Below are 27,454 nucleotides of genomic sequence, written 5' to 3' on the forward strand. Positions count from 1 at the left end.
AAGAAATTAACCAGTAAAGGTAATTTTTTGTAATTTGAGTGAATTGACCAAACACCTGCTGCACAAAAAGCCAAACAGCGTGATGATCTACACACACACACAGACGGGATGGCAGGTAACTCACAGTTGTGTTTTTCACCTCTACAGTACAACATAATGTAACATGAAATCCCACTGATTAAACACAGAATTGCACATCAGCGTTCTCGTCTACCTGAATCGCTTCTTGAGCATGTGTGTACCCCCTACCACACACACAGACACACACACACCTGCTACATGACTGTGCCACAATAAAAGCACATTAAATGTAAAATGCCCCTCCTGTTTGTTCAGTGATAAAATGAGAGATTAGCTTTTGGATTTTCCCACATCATGAGGTGATTTTACAAAAAATATACAATAGCTATGGTACAATTAAATATCTGATGCAGGTATCAAAAATACCAGACATTTTCTTTCTTTTCAAGATGCAATTTCAAAATAAATATTATTTTCTCTCTCTATCAATTCCTACTGATTATATTAAATCTTCAATGAGGCTTAAGGACTTTGGCAGTAAGCAGTGCACACACGGTTTGACCTGCAGATTAAACACTTATTATATCTTACTGGCAATAATGAAGATTCAGCTGCTGTCATTCAGATTTTGTTTTGCGTCTTTTTAAAATCACAGATGCAGGTTTTAAACGTAGAGCCACAGAAGCTCTGCACAGGACAGACGCTGGCGTCTGATGAAGAGCAGAAGAGCCACAGATTCATTTTCTCTGTTTCTCATGAAAATAACGAGTCTATAAGTCTGTAACCTGTAATAAACAAAGCAAAAAGAAAAGCTTGTGCTTCAATAGCGATGATAAAGCACATCTGTCTCAATGTCAGGACATGTGCACTGACACCTGGATGTGATGGATGATATGAAAGCAATTAATGCAAAGGCTAAAACTTCACTACTGCAGCTGTTCAAGAGTAAAGGGCTGAAGGAAAGACACACCAGACAGACTTTACACAATTTAAAGCTCCATTAATCAATATTTTTATGGTCACAATGAATCAACTGAACACATGAAATGTGAAAATGCTTTTTCTTTTGGCCTGTTTTTGCTCATTGTTTAGTTTCACAGCACATTTCCTGTTTGGTTAAATGGATAGTTCAGATTATTTGAAGTGTGTTTGTGTGAGGTATTTATACACAGTCAGTGTATTATCTTCAGAAGATGGCGGTCGACACGCCATTAGTTTGTAGAAGCAGCAGGAGTACCAGTGTCAGAAGCTGAGTAATGCACTGCTGTTGACAGGGTGAAATTTATTTTAGACGCCTAAAAAAAAAATCTTTATCAGTTGTGTGTAAACTATATTTATACTATTTTCACCACTTAACCTCATCATCAGACAGCCTTTTCTGACAGGAAAAAAAGACTGGTTTAACACTGCCTTGATCGGTTAGTTTGCTTGTCATTGTGTGACCATGGTGTGTTAAAGGGTTAGTTTGGATTCAGTCACACAATGACACAAACAAACTAAATAACTAAGGCAGCAGTAGATCAGCAAATCCCGTGTTCTGCGAGGTCAAACGAGTCTGGTGACTTCGGAAAGAATGATATAACGGTGGTTTCTCTCAGAAAGGACAGTCTGGTGGCAAAGTAAAGCGGCAAAACTATTCTAAATACAGTAAAACTGTCAAAAGAATCAAAGTATCAAGGCTTTTTGAACACCACGTGTTAAAAACTAAACAAATCAAAACATTTGATAGTATCAAAAGTAAAGAAGCTATTAGAAAAATGTTCTGTCTTCACTGTCCAGCCTCAAATTTGGCTTGCAGCAAAACCAAACAACATTCAGTGACTTTTTTCTGTACCAGCACTGTGTGAGTGATGTTAATTAAGAAAAAAAAAAATCTAAAATCTATTTTGGCTGCCTAGAACGTTTTTCTTTTTGCTGTGGTATCAAAAGTGGTAGTGAGTATCGTTTTGTTTAATACTGGTATTGTATCACTGTATTGGTTTTTTTTTAGTTGCATGTTTTGCTGTTGATGATGTCTGTAGAAGTACGTTGGTTGGCTTCCTACACTGCTGCTCCTACAGCTTCTACAAGCATGGAAGTGTGTCAGTCTCCATCTACTGTAGGTCACTGACTTTAGATGAGTCCTTCACACAACCACACTTCAAATAATCTGAACCTTTAAGAGTCAATCTTCTCATCAACAGCTGATAAATCCACTGTACAGCGTACACCTGTACCTGCCCAGCACAAATGGCAGACGACCATGTTAGCAACCAGCTGAAATGCCAGATATTCTTCTCAGAAGAGCCAGAGCTAAAAGTAGAGTTAATATTGAAGTTACATTCATCATGTGGACACTAACATGACTACAATGCGAGGGTGATTTTGTTCAGTCTTAGCTCCAACAGCTTTATAAGCTGATAACGGCTATAATTCTCTGAGCGTTTCTGCCCCCTAGTGGCCAAAAATCGATCAATGCAGCTTTAAGGAAAGGGCTTGTGCAACAGCTTATAAGCGAGAGTAACAGAGAGCTGTTGAGTTTAAACTTGATGATAAAGCATCACCTTACAACAAGTGGCTTCCTACATCTTTACAGACAGATGAACTGAACCAGTGGACTGTCAGAGGAGGCTCAGTGGTGACACTGGTCGGTCACCAGTGTGCTTTAAAGGCAATGAACAGCACGTGGGGCATCGTCATGTGATTCTCCAATGCAGAGGCCAGTGTGAGGATCAGCTGCCCGTTCATTATTACTCAGCACTCAGTCATCAGGCTGGAGGAGCTCAGTACAATGCCTCACTGCTCATGACTGATAATGACGATGATGCTTGTCAAGTTACAAATGTAACCACAGTAGTTTGACAAATCTGAGGCCTGTTTTCTGGAGGTCTCTGCGCCCTACGGCTCCGCTGTATGAGTGGCTCCGACCTCCAGAGGCGTCTCAGGACGGGGGAGGCTTTCTGGACTGTCCATCCACAGCTCCATTGACTCCTGAGTGTCGAAGAACTCGTCGGGTCCCTCGGGAGACTGAGGTGTCTGGGAGCTGGAGCCCGCCTCGCTGCTGCTCTCTCTGAGCTCCAGCAGCACCGGCAGAGAGCCGGGGAGGCAGTAACCCTCCATCCGACCCAGAGCAAGCTCAGCTAACCCAGAGCAGGGCAGTCTCAGCCCAGGATCTGATATTGCACAGCTGGCAGCGTCCGTTGACACAGGAGAATCCTCCAGCACTTCCGGTGAGCATTCAGCATCATCAGGCTGCTCACAAGCAGCAGCACAGAGCTCAACATCATCCTCTGGGGAGTTATTTGGAGTCAGGGGAACTTCACCGGGGTTTGAGCCAGCAGGGCATGCCGGGTCGAGGCCTTGTGATCCGGCTGCAGGCCCCAGCTGAGAGGCAATGTTTTGAGAGGAGTGAGTTTCCTCGCTGCTCTGAGGGGTGAGGGAGATCTTATCACTGAAGCTGAAGCGTGGGGAGGTGTCAGCTGTAGTGGGAGAGGACGGTCCAGCGCTGGACACTGTGCTGGATGGACCGCTGCTGTCTGCAGGGACAGAAAAGAAAAAAGAACTACATTAAGGGGGCCCTGATTAACTGGCCACCAATGAATAGGTGACTAAAATCCATTTTGCTGTGGTCTCCAGGGATGTAACAATATATCAATATAATGCAATAGAAAAGTCTTGATACTGTATCTGACTGTGATCATATCTACGGTGATGTTACATGGTTAACCATTTTACTATTATTTTATAAAAAGAATGCAGAAAGCTGCATTTTGTTTTTGCAGTTGTACATACATCATTCAAACATTCACTGCCAAAGACAGAGAGCACTGCAGAGAGCAGAAACACTTTAAATTAAAAGGAAAGACAAATTTTATACAAGCCAAAAATGCTGTACACACCAATTTTTTTTGTGTTTATTGTGCAGATTTATATATTTATGTCATAAAGAACATTTTTTTCAAGTCATAATTTTTTCTGTTTTTAATATAAATATTGTATCATGAACTTTTTATCATGGTATCATCATACCTTGAATTTTTGTTGTTTAGTTTTTTGCACAAAAATTATTATGTAATAAAAAACTATACCAAGAGTATGTATTGCTGACTTTATGGTGCATTCAGGTGCATCTCGTAAACTTGGAAATCTAGACTTGAATGGCCATGAAGTTTGTTTCAAATGGGAAAGTTTCTATTTTTCTTTGTTTAAATAGATAGTCCTACATCTATCTTTACTTTCTTGTTCTTTTGCTACACCACTTTTAATTACGAGCGAGCCCTCACAGAATCTGTGCCCACAAAATTCCAATGACACCATGGCAGATTTTAAACAAATAAAGATGCTGCTCATAAAACTCAGAAAGTGAACTTACCAGTAATTTATTAATGCATTTGTTTGTGAGTTAAAATGACAATTGTCGGTAGATGGATGATTAATTCCTACAAATTCCTATTAATTCCTCTGCTTTGAACCGTTGGTGATGAAATAAACCCTAAAATTTAAAGGGAGCAAAATAATTCTTTCTTTCCCTGCTTAAGATAATTTTAGGTTGTTTTAATGTATTATCTGTTTATTTTTGCTACAAAAAACTACTTGTTACTGTGTACCATGTGTTATCTAATAAATGAATGTTTATGAGCAAAAAAAGCACTCTGCTAAACAATTTTAGAAATAATTTAAAAATGGTGTCCTGTTTATACTTAACATATAATGTTGTTAACAATACTTGGATAAATAAATAAAGTTACAGAGTATAAAGTTCAATTAGACCTGTGATCGGTATCAGCAGATGCTGCTTCTAGCAATCAGGAGTTGAACCCAAAAATCCTGATCAGAGCTTTAACTTAACTGTTATGATTCATTTAGCCAAACAGCTACACTGATTTGCAAGAAAAGTGCTGTGTGTCGGTTCACTGAGTTCAGCAGAGCAATGAGTCTGAAAAAATGACAGACAGAAAGATAACAGAGAGTAAAGTGCGAGGCTGTAATGGACCACTTGTATTCCATAAATAATCTGCAGACATCTGAAAGTGAGCCAGCCGAGGGAGGCCAACCCAGAAATGTCAAATCTTGGTGCGAACAAGGAGATGCTGCGATACTCACACCAAGGAGGTCTGTCAGAACGAGATCTGAGGGAGATGGAGGATGAGAGGACTCTCTGAGGGATGTACGAGTCCACTGACGGCTGGTTGTGTGTGTCAAACATGGCTGACAGAGCTGCAGGGATAAAAAAAACAACATCAGGTCAAGTTAAATGATGATGATTATAATAATAATAACAACATGGATGTGTTTGTTTCTAACCTCTGGTAGTCCTCGTGTGCGGATCCCCTGCGCTCTCGCACACGCCGGCGAGGAACTCGTTGACCTGTTTTAGCGACAGCGAGTTGTGCAGCGTTTCCAGGGGATAGATGGAGGGCACCATGGAGCAGCCTTCAAAGCCTGCAGCAAAGGAGAGAAACGATGCCCGCAAGCACATCAGCCCTCAGTTAGACCAGGCAGTCAGAAGAAGAGCAGGCAGAACCACTTCAGCTGTCTCCACCGCCCCAATGCCACCCATACGCTACACCTCAACACGGTGCTCCTGTTCCTGAACGGGTCCTAACCTGCTGTGAACTCCTGCCGGCCTCTCCGCTTCATTTCCACACAGGCAAGTTGCAAAAAAAAAACACCATGCTGGACGCCAAGACAACATGACACCATATCAAACGGCAACAAGTCTACACATCTCAAATGTCTCGCTGCATTTGCAAAAGCAAGCAGATCTCAAAAAATACATAACGCCGGCCTCTTTCTGGTCAGTTCCAACACACAGAAGCTGCAGCTCTAACAAAAGCTGGTCAAACCTGTCCAGACTGCAGCTCAGGTCCAACACACGTTATCCAAGGCAGGTCATCCACTGTTAGTTCACAACCATTTCACCAGAGCAGCTCACAATCACAAAGCGTCAGACCACAGCTCGCCTCGATCATCTAAAAGCCTCAGAGTCAGATGTTTTTGCTCTGCTCACCTGCACAGAGTGTGAGTACAAGCAGGAATCACATGCTGGTTAAAGTCAGGTAGGATTCAAGGCATTCAAATCTAATTCAACACAGAGCAGCTGATTTCAAATGCACAGAGCTAAATGTGATGTGGATTAATAACATCAGGTTTCTGTGTCAGTATGAAACATTGAGGTTCAGGCTGGTGATGATAGATCATCTGTGAAGAGGTCGTATAAAAAAATCTTTAATCTTTAACTGAGACAGCTTGATGCTGAGACGGTGCTGCTTTGTCAGCAGCAGCAATCTGTTTCTGTGTCACCTAAACATGTAAATATTCATATGTCATGTTGTCAATATGATGCTACGTGCAATATGTTGATTTATGTACAGTTGGTGGAGGAATGTGCTGATCATGTACATGTTTCTATTTCTGTTCTACTGAATCCTCTGGGTATAACTGAGAGTTTCTGTACTGATACCAGTGATTTAAGGAATGTAAACATGTTCTCGCTTCATGTGAAACAATACAACAGATTTCTCTGTGTTTAACAGAGTGGCGCAGGGATGACAGATGTTTGTAGGCTAACCTGGAAGTTAGCTTCCCTCTGGTTCCCTCGACAAGAAGCCAATGGATTTTGGATTAGTGCAGAAAATAAACAAAAGTTCATGATATTTTCAGGTTTTGTTCAGGAAGACAATCTCACAAAATAAATTTTATAAATATTGAGACGTAAATGCAATTACCAAAATTCACACAGTCATACGACTTCGATGTCACCAACATTTTATGACTAGTATTAGGCGTGATGACATTCAAAGTCCCTGAAAGGGCTGTCACTTTTGCCCCAAATCACATTTAAGCGAATCTTCAATGAAACACAAATCATTACAATGAATCTGAATGTTTGTTCACTTGTATACCTGCTACACTGCTGGCAGGTGAGTCCACAGATTTGCAGCCACTTTTGCTGAGTTACTTTGCAACTACGGCATACAACCCAAAATACTTCCACACAAAAGTGCTTTGGTATCATGATTTTTCAGTTGGAATGTATTTTCTTGCTAGCATCCCTCATTTTTGTAGCAAACAACATTATTAGTTTAGGTTCCTGATAGGTCAATGGGGCATCTAAAACGTGCACTGATAGTGAAATTTTAGAGCAGTTTTTGCTGGATCACAAGTCAAACTACTTTAAACGATCTGTCGTTCTTATAGATTGTCAATTTTGAATTCTCAGAAACAATTTTAGTTTGAATATGAACTTTCTCCGCCATTTGTTTGAAATAATGCTCAAATTTTGGGACAGCTCTAGTCCCTGACGGCCTCTGTAGTCTCATGTAGCCGCTTGTTAGCCACCATCTTTTTCAAGACACATAAAAGCTTAAAAAATTCACCCATTTACTGATGTATTTTATGTTATAGAACAAAACATGAAAATCTCTTAAACTTGTGTGAACCACAGACCCTTTTTTGAGGCATCTAACCAAAAACCCATTCAAAAACATCTAGGCAAAGGAACCAGAAGTGCAAATATGCTACATCATCTAAGTGTATTAGGACTCATTCCAGCAGCACTCTATATTGTCCAAACACACGCAGCAGGATTTAAATTAAATACAGTGTAAAATTAGTAAAGTTTGAGCAAAAATGATCAAAGAATGATCATACAAGACCAAGAATATGACCAAGCATTTGAAGATGACTTTTGACTCCAGACAGATTTGTAGCATCGGTTATAGTGACATTTCAGTCTTACTCCAACATGTCCAGGTCTGATGTCCAGCCCTCCATGTGCCAGAAGTTGGCCTCGTGATCGAAACATCACTCAGTGTTGGTAAGAGTGAATAATGTGCTGCCATGTCGCTTTGTAAACTAATTATTGTACCCCCTTGTTTGTTGCTGCTGTGATGATTTCATCTCCTGCCAAGATAAATATAGCGTAATTTTTTACATCTAGGTGGCCTCAATCTTAAACTGAGTGGAGTAACACTAAAAATGGAAATGAGGTGTGTTGCTGTTTTACTGTGTGCATATCTGCAAGAGTGAATCCAGTTTGTCTTGCCTTGGTGCATTAGATAGAATTGCTTCTTTTAAATTCACAGTGCACAAGCTGTTGTTAATGAGCTCTTCGTAGTATGGAGTTTTGGGGAGTGTACGTGTTCTTTTTAACAGTGAGTGAGAGAAGAAAAGAAAGTAGGTCAGACAAGAAGAACACAAAGTCTGAAATTAGAATCTGAAAAGTATCAAATACTGCTAAAATGTGTGTTTGAAGTAGTATCAGAGAGTATCACTGACTCGTCTGCCAGTCATCACACTGGCTGCCTGCTGTCGTTTTAGTTTTTGCAGACTTTAGACTTTTGCTTCAGAATGTCATGTTGTTTATTTGAATCCTGCACTTTATAATGCATTAAAATCACGGTTTGTTGTGTAAAAAAGTTTTCAAAACACCACAGAAATTAAGTCAGGAGATAGGCGTCTCTAATTCTCAATTTTTGATATTGAAATTATCTTTGGCAAATTGGACACAGGGAAACAATTACTCGATATCTCAATCAAGTTATTTTTAAGCAAAATTACAATTAATGAATATTCACTGTTTTATGATAGTTAACTCAATATTGTTGAGTTAACTTGGTTGGACAAAACTAGACATCTGAAGATGTCAACTTGGGCTCTTTAAAATTATGCTGAGGATTTTCCCTTATTTTTACAGCATGCGAGTTGAAAGTCTTCCCATCTCCTTATGCATTTGTCTTAAATTATTAGTCTAGCGTTATTCTCAGTTAAGCTACTCAGTCGTTGCCAAGCAGCACAAATGAATTGAATAGCACAAACTGTGTGAGTCTTGTAAAAATAGCCTCAATTTAGCAAATGTTACGCAACAAAATGCTTTACAAGGTTGGGATACTCTCTATCATTACAGTGAAGTTGCCTCAGTAAACCCCAAAATAATCAGGAAACCAGAAAAAAAAAAAATAAATACTGTTGTTATAGGTGTCCAGCTAATGTTAGCTTAGCTCAGTGTTTTCCACTGGTAACATTTATCCATTGCAATTAAGAATACCTACCCCTACAGTTACATTACAAAAAAGTGGCTTAAAATTTATTTCATAAGGTTTAAGAATGTCTGATCCTTCGAAAAATAAAGAAATAAAAATAATAAACTTAGAAACTCTGAGGATTTACAGTTATTAGAAAACGTGTAAAAGCTACTGACACCACTGCAGAGGGGGAGGATAGGAGTGGCAAAAATGGCCCAAAAATCTCAAACAGCCCACACCACTCCAGCTTGCAATCTGCATAACCACAGAAACAGGCAAGCATGCAGAAACATCAAGAGGCCAAGCATGAGAGTCAACCACAAAACAAGCACAGTCCCAACTAAACCGTGAGCAGTGGTTGAACAGGGTGTGAGGCTGGGGGTAATGGAGGGCGGGGCCAGGGGCTGACCGTAGAGGTACTCTAGGGGATCTTGGCCGGAGATGAGCCAGTTTCGGAAGAGTCGGAGGTGGTAGGAGCACTGGTGGAGGTGGTGGGCCAGCGCCCTGTCCAGAGAGAGGTGGCGGCCCAGGCTGAGGTCGGTGGAGAAACGCCTCAACAACTGGGCCACATGGTGCTCCTCCAGGGGCTCTGAAGAAGAAGAGGGAGAGCGAGGAGGGACAGAGCAGTGGAGGAGGAGGAGGAGTAGCACAAAAGACATGAAACGATAGGATATGAGCCAGGAGGAAGGAAGAGGGAGAAGGAGCTAAAGTACGATACAAATGAGAAGGGAAATAAGAGTTTGGAGAGCAAGGGAGGATACAGAGAGAGAGGAGATAGGAGGGTGAAAAGGTGGAGTGTGTGTATGAAGGTCATGCTGGAAACATAGGAGGCAGCCACCAGTTTCTCCTGGCCGCCAAACAGCCAAAGATCAAGAGAAGCAGCAAATCATCTCAAGCAACTTTCTGAAAATCACCCAGCACGTCAGCAAGGCTCAGAACAAGAAAACAGAAGCATCATGTTGCTCCTCTGCAGCGTCTCAGTTCTACTTTAAAAATCTGAATATTTCTGAAAATATATCCAATTCAGGAGAAACCCACGAAGGAGCAAGTGTGTCACAAGACATTTACAGGAAGCAGTAACAGCCACCTCTGTAGAAACTGTTACAGTACATGTGCAGATACATTTTTAGTGTCCACATTAACAAACAATATGGACAACTGATGCCGTCAAATGACACTGTTGACACAAAGCTGCAGCTGGACTTTTGGCGCCAACATAAAACTGCATCACCGGGGGCCGTCATACCTTGTGCAGTGCACCAGACAGGTGGAACCACTGCTATGGTGGATGTGTCATCTTGTGTTCCTGTGGTGAATAATATATATCAGAGAAAAACTAGAAATATGTTATGTCAAAGTTATGTTCAGTGTATTTACACGGTATGTCTGTTTTCATAAAGGGAGTATTCAGACTTTTTTTTGCACTGCCGTTGCATGAGGTACTTATCCATAGTCAGTGTATTATGTACAGGAGGTGGTGGTCGACATGACTCCAGTTTGTAGAAGCAGCAGGAGTACCAGTGTAAGAAGTTAAGCTGTACTGCTGTGGACAGGCAACAGCAACAAAATGTACTTTAGCCACTTAAAAATGGTCCACGGCTAAAACCCATTTTGCTGTTGACCCTGTACACAGCAGTACATTGCTTAGTTTCCTACACCAGTACTCCTGCTGCTTCTCCAAACTGAGGGCGTGCCGGCCTCCATCTACTACATCTACACAATTTTAATGTTCTTTTAATGTTTCTATTTTAATGCATTTTCAAGTTCTTTAAAGCACCTTGAATTGCCTTGTGTATGAATGGTGCTATATAAATAAAATTGCCTTGCCTTGCCTTACTGTAGGTAAAATACTGACTATGGATTTGAATCTCAGACAACCCCACTGCAAATACTCTGAACCATCCCTTTAACAGGAAGTGACGTTTTGTGGGGTAATTTCAATTTCCTAAAAGATGGACTGTCATGTTCACATGCTACTGCTCTGGTTGACTCTCACAGAAACTTGGCACCGAGCCACAAACAGTTAAACCACCAAAGAGATAGAAAACTCATACCCATACAAAGCAATCCAACCTGGCTATTCAACCCAAAAACAGAAATATGAAAAAATTTACAAAATCCCGACTGACCAAAAGTTCTGAGTGAAATGGCAATAAAAACGGCTGATCATCCAGATGAGTATTTCACAACATAAATATCTCATAATCATAAAAGTGGAGACATTCAGTCATCGCCACAGACACTTCTTCAAGAATATTTGAATATTTGCCCTTTTTCAAGTCTTGAACACACTGGACAACCAAATCTGTGCACTGAAGACATTGACAAGCATATGAGCTTATGGATCAAAACAAAACTGACCAATGTTTTTTTTTTTTTTTTTAAGAACAGACACAGGAGATGAGATGAACGATGCTTTAACCCTTCCCCTGTTAGTCAACGAGAGCTGATCCTGCTTCTGTCAGCTGTGATTGAACCGTATTCATCCTTTAATCCACATAATACAGGAGGCTTTGTTAAAAAAAAAAAGAAGAAACATATAAAAAAGTAAGCATTGCTGAGGGAGAGTCATGGAGCTGAGGTCAGAGGAAGGGTTAAACATTCATGTGCTGTTGGTGGCGTTTTAACAATGAGCTCAATTCACATCCTCTACAATGATGGCAACAGGTGTGTATCTTATGTAATTACTGTGTTCACATGCACACAAGCGCACACACACTCTCACACACATCTATCCACTGGGAAAAAAAAATATACTGAATTACTGGGTAATGGTGATCAATTTACAAACTGTATGCAGGATGTTAAACAGGGTTCCCACCCTTTGTTCAGTACGAAATTCCATCATAAGACTGTTTGCTTTGTTATGTTGCTTTTTAAACATGGAAACTGTGCAGAACGGATAAAGATTTTAAGTTTAAAAAATGAATGATGACTGGTTGCGATTACAGTTCAAAACAGAGACAACCAAGGATTTAGGGCTGCACCGAATGTGATTATTTTTACACTGGAAGCTTCTACTGATGTTTTTGAATGAAGCTTTGAATGTCTGGTCACATTTTCCAATGTAATCAATTGAGCAAAGAGTTCATGTCCCTGTAGGCTTTGAGTTTTTCTCTGGTAGACAAGGGCTGGCGGATGCTGGGGAGCACTGGGATGAAGTGCTTATGAGAACAAAAACAAGAGAATAATACACTGCATGTGAATTTTGTTTCTATAAAAACAATATCTTGACAACACTTTGCTGTTAGCTGAGAGCTACTAAAAGGAACTATTTTTTTGATTTTGGAGCCCCGTATCGACAAAAGCGGTAGTGTTTCCACCCTAATAACCACAAGATATAACGTAACACAAAACATAACATAAACATCTTCTCTTGCTTCTTTTTAATTGACTAACGTGCTACTCACTACTCATTTCTACTGATTTCAAGGAGAATCTGACCCAGTAGCAGGCATTAAAAATAACTACATAAAAACAGCCAATTTTATCACAGATGGTCTTATTTGTTTATGTAGATCATATGTATGTAGGGCTGCAGCCAATGATTGTTCTCATCATCGATTATTCTAGCTATTATTTTCTCAATTGATCAGTTAGTCATTTAGTCCAGAAAATGGTGAAAAATGTTGATCACTGCTTTTCAACATCCACATCGATGTCCTCAAATGTCAACTTGTGTTAACTGGTTTCATAACCAGTTAAAAACTCCTTGTAGCAATCATGCTATGGCTTTTTAAAACAACAATTGCAGACAAAGCAGAAATATTGCTTTTCTACTTCTCTGTGCTACAGTGTCTGCTCTGTGTGTGTGTGTGTGTGTGTGTGTGTGTGTGTGTGTGTGTGTGTCTGAGCTGAGCCCCGCCTCCAGTCAAACATGCAGTGGAGAGGACGAATAATGATTAAGAATTTGAATGTCAACATTATAAAAGAAGCTTCTAACTATTCGGTACAGCCCTATATGATTCACTTGTTAGTCAGTTTTCTAAAATAAAGGGGAACTGATCTTAGGTGATCTTTTGTAAGTTGGTTTATCAGTCACAGAAAGCCTCTACTCTAGAAACAGTTGTCAAAAGTCTTCTGTGGCTCAGGACTTTCTCAGCTTGGAGACCAACATTAACCGAAAGTGTTGGATCCAAGCTGATCGGCTGATACCAGGGAATAAAAGTGAGGACATCTCAACCTCTGCTGCTTCAACTGTGAACCTTCTTTGTCTCTTGCAAGTCCACAAACTTCAGTGAAGTACAACACTAAATTAAAATGGCCCTTTAATAAATCTGAGCTGATATAAAAATCATTGACATTGACCTTCAGAAATGGCCCGGTAACGAAACAGGTAGCTGACATCTGCTATAATAGTAAACAGAAAAACACCAGCAGTAAAAGGGAGGACGCAAACCAGAATGTGCTGGTCTGACAATAAAGTTGTTCTTTAAACTGTAAGAGTTTTCCCTCCATGCACTAACCGCAAACATGAAAAGGAGACACAAAGCCCAGAAAAATTACTTCAGAACTGACTCCCTGTTTACTGCAACTATCACTATATTTGAGTGTCTGAAATCTGAGGGTGTAAAGTAATCCACTATACCATTCAACGATGGAACATGGACACTGCTTTCTAACAATCCTGCATTTTAAAGATGAGAAAATAACTGTTGTCTGACTCTACAGCTGACAGTGATGAAGTAAAATTATGATGATTAATAAGTGTCTGAAATCTCGCTACTGATTCAGCTATTTTTTTTTTTTTTTTACCATTTAACCATGGCAGCCACTATCACAATAGTTATGAAGGACTAGGAGATAATAAACTGTGCTAAAATGAAGTCAAATTCAGCCTGGATATACAATTTATGGATCATCATTTTCCCCTACCTATTGTGCTGTATGACTAAATGTCTGTTGTGTTGTTTTGGTTAATTAGCCATTTAATCTGCAAAACATTTTTAACATTTATGAGGGGCTGTCTGTTAGATTATATTTAAGAAGCAGCTGCTGTTGAACACAACAGCATCATGCATATTACTGTACATGCCCAATAAACTGACCTTACCCAGGAGGATTCTAGCTGTGAAAATTTGATTTTTATAATCCCTTAAGGGAAGCAAGTTTCTCATATACATGATGTTTACGAAATCAAAATACTGCAGAGACTCATCGATCCAGGCTTATGTCAGAAACTCAAAGGGAAAATCAGTGCCGAGACTGATTTGAAGTTTTAATATCAAAATTTTTTGTCTTTTAAGTCACTATATGTTGCTGAATGAGGTAACACAATGGTGATTGAGCCTATGTCCCACTGATGAAAGTACTGCAATATTTATATGTTTGCAGTATGACTGAACTGGGTGGCGACTCAGAAAAACACAGTCACACTGACAGTGCTGACTGACTAGTGAGTTTTATTAAGAAGCAGTCACAGGACATGTGATGTGTTTGTCAGTGAGAGACAGCACTGACTGCTACTGTTACACCTACAAAACAAGACAACGATCATTTTCAGCATTTTTCGACAGCGGATCAGTTTGAAATATTGCAGGAAGTAATGGAACAGTCAGGAGCAGCTACAGTGAGCCATCTCTCAGAGAGGTAACCAGCTCATTTCACTGTGCCCTGCAGTTTCCAGATTCACCCCATGCGTAGTGTAAAATCATAAGAGATGAACAAAGGCTAATTACTGCCTGACTTCTTTATTCAAATGACAAAAGTTTTGTTTTGCTGCCCTGAAAATTCTGTGACCGACAGTATTAACCGGCATTTTTGCTGCCACCAGGACTAAAATCTTAGAGACTGCCACTTGAAAATAGTGGAAATTAGGAAGTGCCAGACACTAAATTACCCTAATGAAATTTATCAGAAAAAGACAAACAGAATCCTGTAGCAACAGACAGAGATTTTGTAGATTTTGCAGTGAATGCTTCTACTGTAAAAGCAGTATAGTATGAATCAGTTTATTAAGATGCTCTTATGTTTATTATCCAGCAGTTACAAGAGAAGTCTAATAAGACATTAAAATTCTTATTATTATAAGAAATTATTCCCATTAATCCCTGCCTGTATCTGGTATTTTTTACAGGTATAATCAGTGTGAAGATGTCTATATTTTCTGCCACACGATGAGGCCTTTGTAAAAGTTTGCTGACATTCCCTGTCCTGTGATTTCTTCATATTTCACAAATTCAGTGACCAGTGGGAACCCTGGTTAGAAAGAGAATGTCAGGTAGTGTTAGAAAAGTAAGAGTCCAAAGCATATGGGTAAACAAACAAAAAATAAGTAATTAAATAATTAGAAAAAAAATAACGGAAACCTGGAATGCTGGAGGGCCATGTGGAAAAAAAAACCCAAGGTCAAAAAACAAAAGTTTGAAGACATGCAAGACAAAGGGAGGTGAAGTGGAAAAATACTTGAAAGAAGCAGACGTACCATTAGTCGGATGCTTTGCAAACGACACAGAAAATCGTTTTACTGCCGGCATAGACAACAACTCTGAGGAAATAAAAAAAAAAAAAAATCACTAGTGTTACTTTGAGCCACAGTAACTTGTATATCATGTTTTATCATGTCCCTGTTCTTCTCTAATGTGGACGCAGTAGTGCAAAAGTCAACCAACACCTACTGTATAAAAATCAGAGTCAGAATTATCTGTTCCACCTTATGAAGGAGCCCTGACTGAAGTTACTGTTAAAACAGAGATATCTGATGTTTGAAGTCTGAAGATGTTTGAAGATGGCTGTGGGGCAACACATGGATGGAACATCTTCTGATGACAAAGTGAAATGAAATGTTTTAACTGAGGAGGTGAAGAGTTCACACCAAGAAATATAAAACCTCGAAAAACAAGCCCAATATTCAGGTCTAATTCGTGCTTTCCTTTCCTCTTCCTGAGGTCTAACCATGAAAAAGATAAACAACAATCCCAGTAAAGAGTTAAGATCCGTTCAGCCTCTCTGTCATGTACTGAGACAACAATGAAAAATATCAACTGGTGAACCTGACCAGGATTAAATCCTGGAAATTTTTGTCCAAATGGCACCAACACTACACTCACGGAGGAGCATGCACTGAAAGAGCACAATTTGTGCGTATTCGACTGCATCAAGACTAGAATGCTTCCTTTGACTCTTGAAAATGAGGTGTAACAAGATGGATGACAAAGACCAACAGCGAAGCTACATGTGAGACAACCAGGAGGATGGCAGCTGAGAGGAGACTGTAGCGTCTTTACAATAATACCACAGTGACACCTACTGGACGACATGACAACAGACATCAATGTCAGCTACACATTGAGGGCAGAGTGGTCATGCTGGATCACTGATATAATATTGTCCGTTTACAATTTAAGTTCACATATAATATTATTCAAAAAGTTGTTTGAATAATATCTGTGCACAGTTACAGCCCCGGCTTTCAAACTGCATCAGCACAGGGCTGATACTTTCAGAAAAATGTGCAAAAAAGAAGTGGATGATGAGAATGTAAAATTGCTGTATGACTTCTGCTACTGAGTCACAATCACTATGTTCACATGCACACTAATTTTCCACTATTATTTCGAATATGACAATATTCTGATGCATCATGTAAACAGTGTCTACATATCAGCAGATTAAATTTAATATCATACATAAATTTTAAAGCTACAACTATATTATAAAGTCAATTTTGCAATGAAATGACTAATAGGATACCTTTAGTCCAGTAAATTATTAAATAAATAAATATTTAAGACCTTCCAAAAGAGCATTTCAGTTTTGAATTAGTAAATGTGAAATAAAGACAATTTAAGACTTCTTATGGACCTGTTCCACCCTGTTTTCCGTTTATAATATTATTATTAGGACTTATTCCAAAAGCAGCATTTTTTCGATCAAGAAATGGGATAAGCTGTTATTATTCAGATTTTAGGTGCATTCTTTGGACATATATACAGAACGTCAGGGATAGATATTTTACAACATGTCGACAACATGTCGTCAAACAAAACCTACATGATCAATAATCATCTATATCTATCGATATGAAACTTCACTATCGCGGCAGGTTTTTCAGCGATATCGTCCAGACCTATCAACAAGTCAACAGTTTGCAAGCTTGGAAGGAGAAACACACCTACTTTAAAATATTATGAAAGACTCAATATCAACAGGTTTTTGGACATGAGCAAATATTCCAACGTCAAACTTTTCAAGATTGTGGTTGAGCGAATGAAACGGGGAGGCTGTGAAGAAGAAAAATGGCTCAAGCCACTTTTCCATAATCGGCTGCCGCACGTAAACAGGAACATTACTGAAATATTCATTTCCATTAGCCCCCTAAACAGCATAGGAGAACTACTGTCTTTTTTCAGAATAAGGGGGGAAAAACATAATATTTTGTGCATGTAAACGTAGTCACTGAGTTTGAGACATCAGATTATCATGTTCCGCTTCAAGCACAAACGTTTCTTATGTCAGTAGCCAGTTGGTGCTGCTTGTATTGCTTTATTATGATGTATGCAAGTTTATCTTCAGTATTTAGATTTCACTGTAATGATGGGAAAAACTGACACTGTAATAGGAAGTCAGTGTAGCCTTGGACCATGCAAAAAAAAAAAAAAAAAAAAAAAAAAAAAAAACATGGGAAGATTGTGATTTTGGGAATGAGGGGCAGTTAACAGACACATACTGATGAACAGTTGCTTCATACATGCAGTTGCTCTAAATAAAAAAAATAAATAAAGATAATCATTTTGTATGCCGCTCGGAATGAAAAAATATCAAGCTCCCAGTAACATCTCAAACTAACAAACTCTCCAAACACTCAGCGCTGACATGTCTAAAAACGATGAATGTGATCTCCACTGCACAAATAATACTGCAGTTGAAAAAAAGAACATAATCATAGACCAACGTTTATGTAACTCAACTATAAATGAGCCTGACTACTGACTATTGTTACATGTGCCACATTTCTTGTTTGTGGCCTTCACACAAAGTTTTAAGCCTAAATTGTGTTTAAAAGTTTTAATTGGGCCTGAGGCAGCATGTATACAAACTGTTAAAAAGAAAAGAAATACACCAATTTTACTCAAAGTGGTGTGGAGAAAGAAAAAGATGGAAAAATCCAGTGGTTTGGTGGCTAGAATGAATATGGAGTCTAAAACTACATAAATTACTAAAAACTACTACTAAAAATAAAATACATGTATGGGCATACATGATATTTACTATAATAGAGCACATACTGAAATCTTCCAATCTAAGCTCTAGTGCTGCTATTTGCATTTTTTCTAACTACTGTAATTAATACTCATACAATACTACACCTATCTACCATGTATATGCCTACCTAATATATATGCCCCATTTTCCCCACAGGGCATCGCTCAGGGTGTCAAACTTACATTATACTACATTTCAGGACTAAGAGGAAATGTGTAAGACACTGATCTGCTGTTGCCCTGTGCAGGTTAGTGAAGGAGCGCGGTCTCAAACACATACCGTCTTTGTAGGACAGACTGCCGGTGGAGAATTTTTTGCGATGTGCGCGTGCGTAGTCCTGCAGGTTAGGGGCGCTAGAGGACCCACCTAGGACAGTGGTGCTGAAGAGCCCGGCGCACTGAGAGCCTGCGAGGGGGGCGGGGGGGTTAGTTACCACTACATATCATGCTGTTACTCAAACAACTATCCAGAGAGGGACAGAGAAAGAGAGAGAAAAAGACAGGGAAACAGAGAAAAAGAGACAGGAAAATAGAGACAGACAGGCAGATAATGACCCAGAGGAGACCATGCATCCTAAACCAAAATCTCTCCCCGTCTTTGTGCTCCTCGTGTGAGGCTGGAGACAGTTTTTAAAGTTAAGCCAGGCTTTGTGGCTAAAAGGAAAAATCCACCCTGAAATCCTTTCACAGTTTTTCTTCCCAATTTGTGACAAATTCAGTGCACTGAGTGTGATTTTGTTTCAGCATATATCCAAACAAAAAGTACAAAGGAGTAGCATAGAAAGAGAAAACAGGAGGGAAAAGCAACAGAATTTTTCTCTGAAAGATTTCTTCCTGTATGACTGCTGAAAAACAGCACAAAATGCGAAATGCAGCTGCAAAAAGAAGTGGCTGCTCTTTAATTCTGAGACACTACAACCAAAACTGGCTGCTTATCTCTGATGTTTTAGACTGCAGAGACAGCACCAATAATATCTGTTCCCATGACGGTGATGAGAAAAACTAACCACCAAACAACAAAAAACTGACACAGAAATGCAACCAGGGGTGGATTTTTCTTTAAACAGCCACTACATTAGAGCTAAACACCTGCAGAGTCAGTCATTCTCCCAGGATTATAGGATCTGACGCTTACTGCGATGGAAAGAGGAGGCAGTGAAATATTAATCTGTATGGAGCTATGAAAAGGTTAGCGCTTAAAACACCTCAGTAGAGTATATGAACATGCCACTGGTACAAATATTTCATGATTTTCATCACATTTAGAGTGGAAACTTCTAACTTCTTGATGTTAAACAACTGTTTATTGTTTTAAAACACTGGGCACATGTTTCAGAGAAAGAAGATTAAGTGTTGGAAGCAGAACAAATTTCAAAATGGCGTATCATTTCTGTCCTGGAAACTGGACCACTGAGTCAAGTCTTTGAATTTCAAATTACAGTTACTAAAGCTGGAGTATCTTCAGATGTAAAATACTTTTGAAGACTGATTTAGATCCCAAACCAGGCAGAAAATGCAGCCACCATATAATCATTAGCCAGTCCCTTGTATTTGGAGAGAATTTTTCTTCACAAACAAACACGTAGACGACATGTATATGACACGTATATATCTTCATCAGGAGAAACAAGCTGCCTGCATGCATTTCCACACACAGCGAAAAGAAACAGCCCTCACAGTGTATGATTTCCATTACTGATCAAAAAGTCTTGTAATGATCCCTCCCACTCTGAGCAATTTCACACTGTCATCTATACACACAGTTGCCATGGAAACAGGGCATTATGACACCTACCTAATCCACTTTGTTTCATCTCAGGGGATTGACGTGAGCAGAGTGAGAAGAGGCGATAACTGCCTACTTTGGAGGATGATGTCTCTGACAGAACCTGGTGGAAAACACACACACACACACACACACACACACACACACACACACACACACACACACACACACACACAGAGCACCCTCAGACAGTGGTAGCAGGGTAGCTTAAGTGTACTTGATATTATGCATCAGCTTTCATTGCTGGCTGCTAGTCTGCAGGGTGAAATATGACCTTCGAAAAGACGAGAGACTAAAACCACGGCCAGAAGCTGTGGGTCTAGAAAACACACTGATTATGTAACTAACTACAGAAATACACCATCTCTGCAGGAGGGAAAAGGTGAGTGATTTGATGTTTGACAGTGTTTTTATGGACAAAACTGTAACTCTTTGTAGGACAAGTTGGATTAATCACCTCCATGGATCCCGTCTTATGATTGCGTATGAGCGGGGACCGTCTCTGAATGGTGATTGGTTCGGACAGTGGCACGGCGCGGTCAGTCTCATCTCGTGATAGGTCCTCCAGGCTGCCGGGGTCCGTCTGTTTCTGCCCGTTCTGAGTGAGCAGAGGAGAGGAGAGAATATACACGCTGCCCTCTGCAAAACAAAAACATGTGGTGAAAGTGCACGGATGTGATTCTACCTGTCGTGCTACCTCTGCAGAAGCGGGTCTGAAGCCGAAGCCGGTTGGTGCGTTCTCCTCCTCCTCAACGCCTTTGACACCCGGGCTGAAGTGGAGCTCTACGTGGAAGCGTTCCTCTGAGGAGAGGTCCTGTAGGCAGAACAACAGAGATGTCATGATCAAACTATCTCTGATATTAAGTCTAAGATGAATGATATATTTTCTGGTATCTTCAGCACTCACAAATAAGTATTTAACACATTCAATGTTGCACAGCAGTAGAGCTGCAACAATTAATCGATTACTAAATTAATCGCCAACTATTTTGATAAAGAGTGTTTTTCTTAAGAATTTTTTTTTTTAATCCTTGGATTTCAGCTTCTTAAAGGTGAATGTTTTCTAGTTTCTTTACTCCTCTTTCACAGAAAACTGAATATCTTTGGGTTGAGGACAAAACAAGACATTTGATGACCCTTTGACTTTGGGAAACACTGATCAATATTTTTCACCATTTCCTGACAATTTATGACCAAACAACTAATCAACTAATTGAGAAAATAACCGATGATGACGAAAATAATTCAGTGGCAGAAGAAACAGACTCACTTCAGCCCTTGGCTTTTCTCAGCATTTCTCTACAGCCTAAAGCTAGAACCAGTCATTTTTTTCTACTGCTGTGCAACATTAAAAGTGTTAAATACTCATTTGTCAGTGTTGACATCATGTACTATTCTGTAATTTCTTGGATCAACACCCATCACACCCTAAAGACATTTGACTTGAGACTCAAGTTCTTCTGTTTGAGTATTACTTTGAGCTAATTTTTATGATAAAACAAAATATTTTGAATTTCTTCAACACAAGCAGCCATACAAGAAGCTGAATAAAATACAAATTGAATTGGCAAAATTATGGGTTATGGGTTAAATCAGAAATGGTAAGAAGAATAAATACAGAAGGTACAAATCAAAACAAGCATTGCATGACAAATTCTGGTACTTTCAGTTTCTAATTATTGGTCATCTGGACACATTTAGGTTGCTATCATAAATATTTTGGGGTTTAATACTAATAGCAGGCTCTTGTATGCAGCAGGTGCTTCAAAATCTCTATTAATCTCTACAGAGGGAACTTGCTGGGTAAGAATGACGGTTACGTTAAGTGATGTAGTTTCTACAGTAACAGTAACATATCCAAATGTTTTTATGCTAGGACTGTCCTGAATATAATTTTGGGGGTTTTTGAAGCAGGAATGACTCCTGTTTTTTTTTTTTTTGCTTGGGGATATTGTCTATGTGACTTAAATTAATTTTGAGACTAATCAAATGCTATTTTTATTGCTTTTATTGCTTTCTCACGCTTCAGTATTTTGTCCCTTTTTTAGAGCAGCAAACAAAAAAATTCCTCCTCCTCTTCAAACAATGCCTTTCCTTGTGGTTGCTTTTTCATTTTTCCCCAGGTTTTAACTGATCTAGTGAAAACTGCATTTTTCTACAATGCACCATGGGCACAATCTACAAAAAGACCTTCAGTTAGATACCCTTGGATCCACTGATAAATTTAAGGGCGCCATAAAATATGCGGTGACGGAGACAAGTATTTGTTGTTCTTGAGAAGCTGCTATGTTTGAATGGCTGTTGGTATTTTATTGTGGATTTTTGTTTTTAATATGTTGTATTTGTTTCATTTTAGTATGTTGCAACTGGCTGCTACCTTGAACAGGTCTCTCATGTAAAAGCGGTTTTGAATCTCAGTGAGACATCCTGGCTCAATTAAAGTAAAATAAATAAACAGTAAAACAAACAAACAATACTTATGTGGAAGTCAATTATCATGACAATGGTAGAAGCATTGAAGCACTCATGTCAGAACTAATTTAAACACAAACAGAAGGACAGACAGGCGCTACCAGGATGACACAACTTCATGGAGGCCATGTGCCAAGGTGGAACTACACAACTAAAATACATGAACTACCTTATTGTTGTCCTCATACAGCATGATGACAATCTGAGTCATGTAGTTGAGTTCAGAGACGGCACTGAGGTAATCCATGGCACGCTTCCACTGCTGGTCCTTCTCCTCCTGTCCCAAACAAACAGACACACACGAATACAAACAGAAAACCTCAAGTTTCAACTTTTACTCCCAGCTGAGAAACAGTCAACGATCTGTAGAACTGATGTTTGGTTGCTTACATCGAGCAAGCCTCCGTAGCGGAAAATGCTGAGCAGGGAGTGGACGTGACTCTCACTGGTGAAATATAAACGTGTCCTGACATGGCGCCCAGGAGACATCACTCCTCTGGAATACCTGTGAACAAGACGGCGCTGTTCTACATGCTCCAATATGTTCTCAGTACAAACACATGGCATCATGTCTTTCCATCTGAGCAGCCTTGTATTAAATTAAATTTACTCGTGGGACTCACAGAGGGTGCAGTTTGTTGACCGACTCGTCCTCATGGGTCCTCTGCAGGTCAAGCTGGATCTTTCTAACCAGTGGGAGGCAGTAGGCGTATGCTATGTCCAATTTCTCCACTTTATTTATGCCATACTCCTACAAAAAACACAGAACAATGTGCTACAAATATATCCTCTGATGGGGTAATACCTCTCACAACTTTTGTGTGTTAAGGTTTTTTTACAGTATAAAATGAATTATTTGTCAAGTCTTAATCACAAGTTAATGCTAGAGAAAACATTATACAAAATGATGTTAAATCAGCAAGAGAACAAGAGTATAGAGAAAGAGTATAAGAGAACCGTTCAAATGTATCAGCACTTATAATTTCCAAGCTTTTATCAGTAATAAATATTATTTTTATTTCAGCATCATTATTATGTTTTCATACATATCTTGTTTTTTTTCCTTTAACCTAAATCTTACTGACTGGGTTAACCACAGTCTTCAGAGACACATTTTGTCTCAGTTACATTGTGACACTGTCGGTCAGTTTTTTTTCCTAATGACTTCGACGCATTGTTTTCTGCTTCTGTTTTAATGCTATTACTGCTTCTAAAAAATGCTGATGTATTAGTCACATATGTGTCAAAAGCACCCGGTTTCAGCTAGTCGGTTTTAATAGATGTAACTATTTATTACTGATTGCGTTCATGTTTGCTATGGGCCCTAATTCATAGTATCACACACCATTGGGGGGGCAGAGGCACTCTGCTCCATCTGTCACATGCCAGAATGCCTTGAGCATAACATGAGCCAAATCATGTGCTATAACTGCCTGTGGCACGTGGTATTCATAGTTCTATTAAACACCATTACATTTCACAAATCTAAATTTCAATTAGATTCATTCAACCTTTATTTTGACAGGGGTCTTTGTATTGAAAGACAAATATTATTTAAATATACTGACATGTGAATGGGATTATTTATTTATTTTTTTTAATGGGGGTCAAAATTAATGTGGTTGGTTTCAACTTATAACACAGATGTTTACTTAAAATTACTTAAACTTTCCTAAAATGATAAGAAAAGTCTGTATTTTTCAGATGATATTAATTCCATAACTTGTAATGTTTTGAAGAGAAATAAGTGAACATTTTATTATGATGGTTGTTCCTTAGATTAGATAAATAAAGCTTCTACACAGTTCGTCTATAATTAATGCGAGCTCATTTCTAAATTGAGCAGCTGAGCTTTTCCTGTAGTTCTCTAAGTTCATCTTGAATTTCAATCAGAAAATGAACTATGCTTAAACACAAAAAGCTCAAGAAAAAGTTGTACTACAAATGTAGCAACGCTGTTGTCTCCACCTTCCAGCTCCCTCCTCCTCTTCCTCACCTGTGGGATGACGATGTCAGCCAACGCTCGAGACAGTCTGAACAGCTCCAGCGTGTCCTCCAGGCCCAGAGTGGCGTTGTGGATGACATCGTACTTCACGCAGTCGTAAATGTCCGGTATTTTACTGATGTCGTAGCGGCCATTCTTCATGCGGAAGTCTCTCTCGAGTTTGGACCAGCGCTGTAGCATCAGCTCCAGTGTCTCACTGTGGTACAGCTGCAGATCTGGTGTGGGATGACAGGATTCATTTAAGATTTTTACAGCATGGATTACTGATAACATTGATTTAATGCTGTTGAGTTTTTCAAATGTCACTTTTCAATGCTTTGAGTGCCACACATGAAATTGTATTCATCTAATGAATAGGGTTGGCGTCATCCTACCTTCTACTTGCCATGGAAAACAGTAAATACAATTAAGTATAAAAACTGTAAACTTTTCTAAAGCTGACAGAGGACTTTGCTCACCAGCTGACTTGGGGTCCTCCATCCTTTTGCGGATCTGTGAGGTGAGGCTCTGAATGAGGGCGTAGACTTGGTCACATGTGGCCACTGGGTTCTGGACTATCTTCATTGAATTCACCAAGGAGGCACTACAGGTCGGAGCCAGCTATCAGACGTACAAAGAAAAAGCACAAAGCACTTTCATTATAAAACTAATTGCACAGAACAAATGGATAATGACTACTTTCATATTACAAAGAGATAAAAAGCCCAAGACTGCTAAACTGTGACGAAACTTTGTCATTTGATTTAAGAGGGCAAAATGAAGAAATATAATTAATCTGCAAACAGTTAGCTCAGAAAATACAATCCTTTCTGCTTTCATTATGACAAGTTAGTAATCCTCTGAATGATCAAAGGAGATATGGTCAAAGACAATTAGGTCCCAGTCATTTCTTAGGTTAAATGGTGACCCCTTGTCTCTACATATCAAAGTCGCAGTCATACAATTACTGTGGGAAACAATAGACGTTTAAAAAAATGTATGTATGGGAGGAGAAGCTGGAGTGATTCTAATGGTAAGATTCTGAACATGCATACAAACACACATGCTTCAAGTATAACCACAAAACTTAAGTAACAGTCAAGGTATGAGTGCCTCAATGGCCACGTTTCCATCAGCACAATTTAATCAAAAGAAACACATTTGTAATCATCTACTGGGGTTGTGTTCTGGTTCAGTGCTGGCTATTCCAAGAACTAGCAGCATAAACAGCTGTTTTGTTTCTTGGTCTGTTGTAGGTAAACTTTGAACCACCTCTTACAAAAGCAAATCTCAATCCATGGCTCCCAGACCTGATCTCACAGTTCAAGTTAACCTACAAATTGTGCTTGCACTGCAGCTGATCTTAACTACTGCAGCCAAACTCTTGAAAAGCCTGCTGCTTAAAAGGTCATGACACATGACTCAAGATTTCACATGTGCTTCCTGTGTACAAACTGCTGGCTGCACAGCAGGTGCACACAAGTCTATCAATGTACAGCAGTGTTTCTGAAAGCCGTCTCTCCTCAGGCTGTCACAGAACAGATGAATGTTCAGCTATAAGTGTTCATCATAGTTAATCACCCTGTCAAAGTCCTCGTCAGTGAAGTCCCTGTCCTTCTGCAGGATCTCGTGCAGTCGGGCCTTGACTCGGTGCTGGCAGCTGCTCAGGGAGTCGCTGTCATTGTCCAGCAGTCCGTTCATGTTGGCACTCTTCACCATCTGCACCAGGATGGGTGTCAGCTCACCCTCCAGAGCCAGTAAACCCTGTACACGCGCACAGACACACACACACACACACAAAAACAGAATTAAGTGGTCATCTGTCACTTGTTCTGGCAACATCTTTGATCCAAAGTGATAATTAGATAATTTGTCACTGTGAGCACTACTGCCTGTTTGAGCCGTTTTCACAGGACTAAGGACACAAAATCTTCAACAGTTTGTGACATGACTGATGTTGTTGACACTGACAGTCATTTCTACAGTAAATATGCTGTATCAAACACATTTTACCAAGTAATATGGTGACAGTTTAGTTTCACAGTTATTACATATAAACAGCTGACAGTACTGGACATCACAGTAGTTCTTTCTCATTTAAGAAGCTGTTCATCTCTGAAAGGCACTAGCTTTGGGACAGTTATGTTCTTTCTCTCCTCACTTTTCTGTCATTAGACATTCTGTAGGTGGCACTCTTTTCTTTCTTTTCAACTAAGACGTTGATTCTAGTTTGTTTTTCCACAGTATTTTCTACTGATTTCACAGCTGTTGACTTTTCTGTAAAGATAAAGATTTAGCTCCAGTAAATGAAAAAAACTAACTGCTTATTGATGAATCTCACAAAGTTCAAAGTTTTCAACTGCATATTTTTCTGTGTCGCCACTAATCCAATCAAAAAGACATTTCTGTCTTCTATGGTGCTCTTAAAAAACTGCAAACCTTAGCGAAGGCTGCAGCCGTCATCTGCACCCTGCCTTCATCAGAGGCATATATCTTCAGGTCGTGTCTGTAGGTGCTGTGTAGCCGCAGTAACCCACAGCCTGGAAAGCCAGCATAGTCTCCTGCAAAAACACAGTCCCAACAACAACATTAGCGATTACACAGACCTCGCTGGTATGAAATGTCACTGATACTCTTTGCACCCCAGCTGCCTGAGATTATTTGCCTAGCTTTAATGTGGTATTTTACCTGTTACGGTTTTCTTTGTTTATATCTTTGTGCATCTCAATATCTCTACTAGAAAGTCAAAAAAAACCTTTATATCTTAGAAAGGAAATGCACAGTAATTTTTTAAAAAACGTTTAAATCTGCACTGCAGTATCTTATTTCTCTCCAAGACTCAATTCTTACATGTATAATATGTGCACACCTACTGTCCTGGAAGTGTTAAACCACACATTATGTAATGTAAGTAAGTAATGAGAAGAGCAGAGAAAAGACAAAAGGGTGAGACAGAAAAACAGAGACAATCTGTTATCTGAGC

General features: G+C 39.4%; 1 protein-coding gene across 14 annotated transcripts in view; it reads right to left on the minus strand.

Annotated features, from left to right (window-relative positions):
- Positions 1–1,004: 1,004 nt before the first annotated feature.
- Positions 1,005–27,454, minus strand: part of ppip5k1a (diphosphoinositol pentakisphosphate kinase 1a) — a 44,083-nt gene continuing 17,633 nt past the window's right edge. The window contains exons 16-32 of one of the 14 annotated variants that reach the window (XM_084725781.1): positions 26,911–27,032; positions 26,053–26,235; positions 24,951–25,092; positions 24,484–24,707; positions 23,111–23,238; positions 22,878–22,992; positions 22,657–22,764; positions 20,701–20,829; positions 20,473–20,613; positions 20,025–20,118; positions 18,510–18,635; positions 15,451–15,513; positions 10,273–10,332; positions 9,436–9,615; positions 5,305–5,442; positions 5,104–5,217; positions 1,005–3,536 (exon numbers count right to left, since the gene is read on the minus strand). In XM_084725781.1, the coding sequence (XP_084581907.1) occupies positions 2,899–3,536; positions 5,104–5,217; positions 5,305–5,442; positions 9,436–9,615; positions 10,273–10,332; positions 15,451–15,513; positions 18,510–18,635; positions 20,025–20,118; positions 20,473–20,613; positions 20,701–20,829; positions 22,657–22,764; positions 22,878–22,992; positions 23,111–23,238; positions 24,484–24,707; positions 24,951–25,092; positions 26,053–26,235; positions 26,911–27,032 (2,705 nt within the window). In that variant the 3' untranslated portion in view covers positions 1,005–2,898. The remainder of the gene's footprint in view (positions 3,537–5,103; positions 5,218–5,304; positions 5,443–9,435; positions 9,616–10,272; positions 10,333–15,450; positions 15,514–18,509; positions 18,636–20,024; positions 20,119–20,472; positions 20,614–20,700; positions 20,830–22,656; positions 22,765–22,877; positions 22,993–23,110; positions 23,239–24,483; positions 24,708–24,950; positions 25,093–26,052; positions 26,236–26,910; positions 27,033–27,454) is intronic. The other 13 variants (XM_084724988.1, XM_084724908.1, XM_084724823.1 and 10 more) reach the window with 13 other exon arrangements.

This window comes from Lutjanus erythropterus, chromosome 1 (genome assembly GCF_056507025.1).
Source record: "Lutjanus erythropterus isolate fLutEry1 chromosome 1, fLutEry1.hap2, whole genome shotgun sequence".
Lineage (NCBI taxonomy): Eukaryota > Metazoa > Chordata > Actinopteri > Lutjaniformes > Lutjanidae > Lutjanus > Lutjanus erythropterus.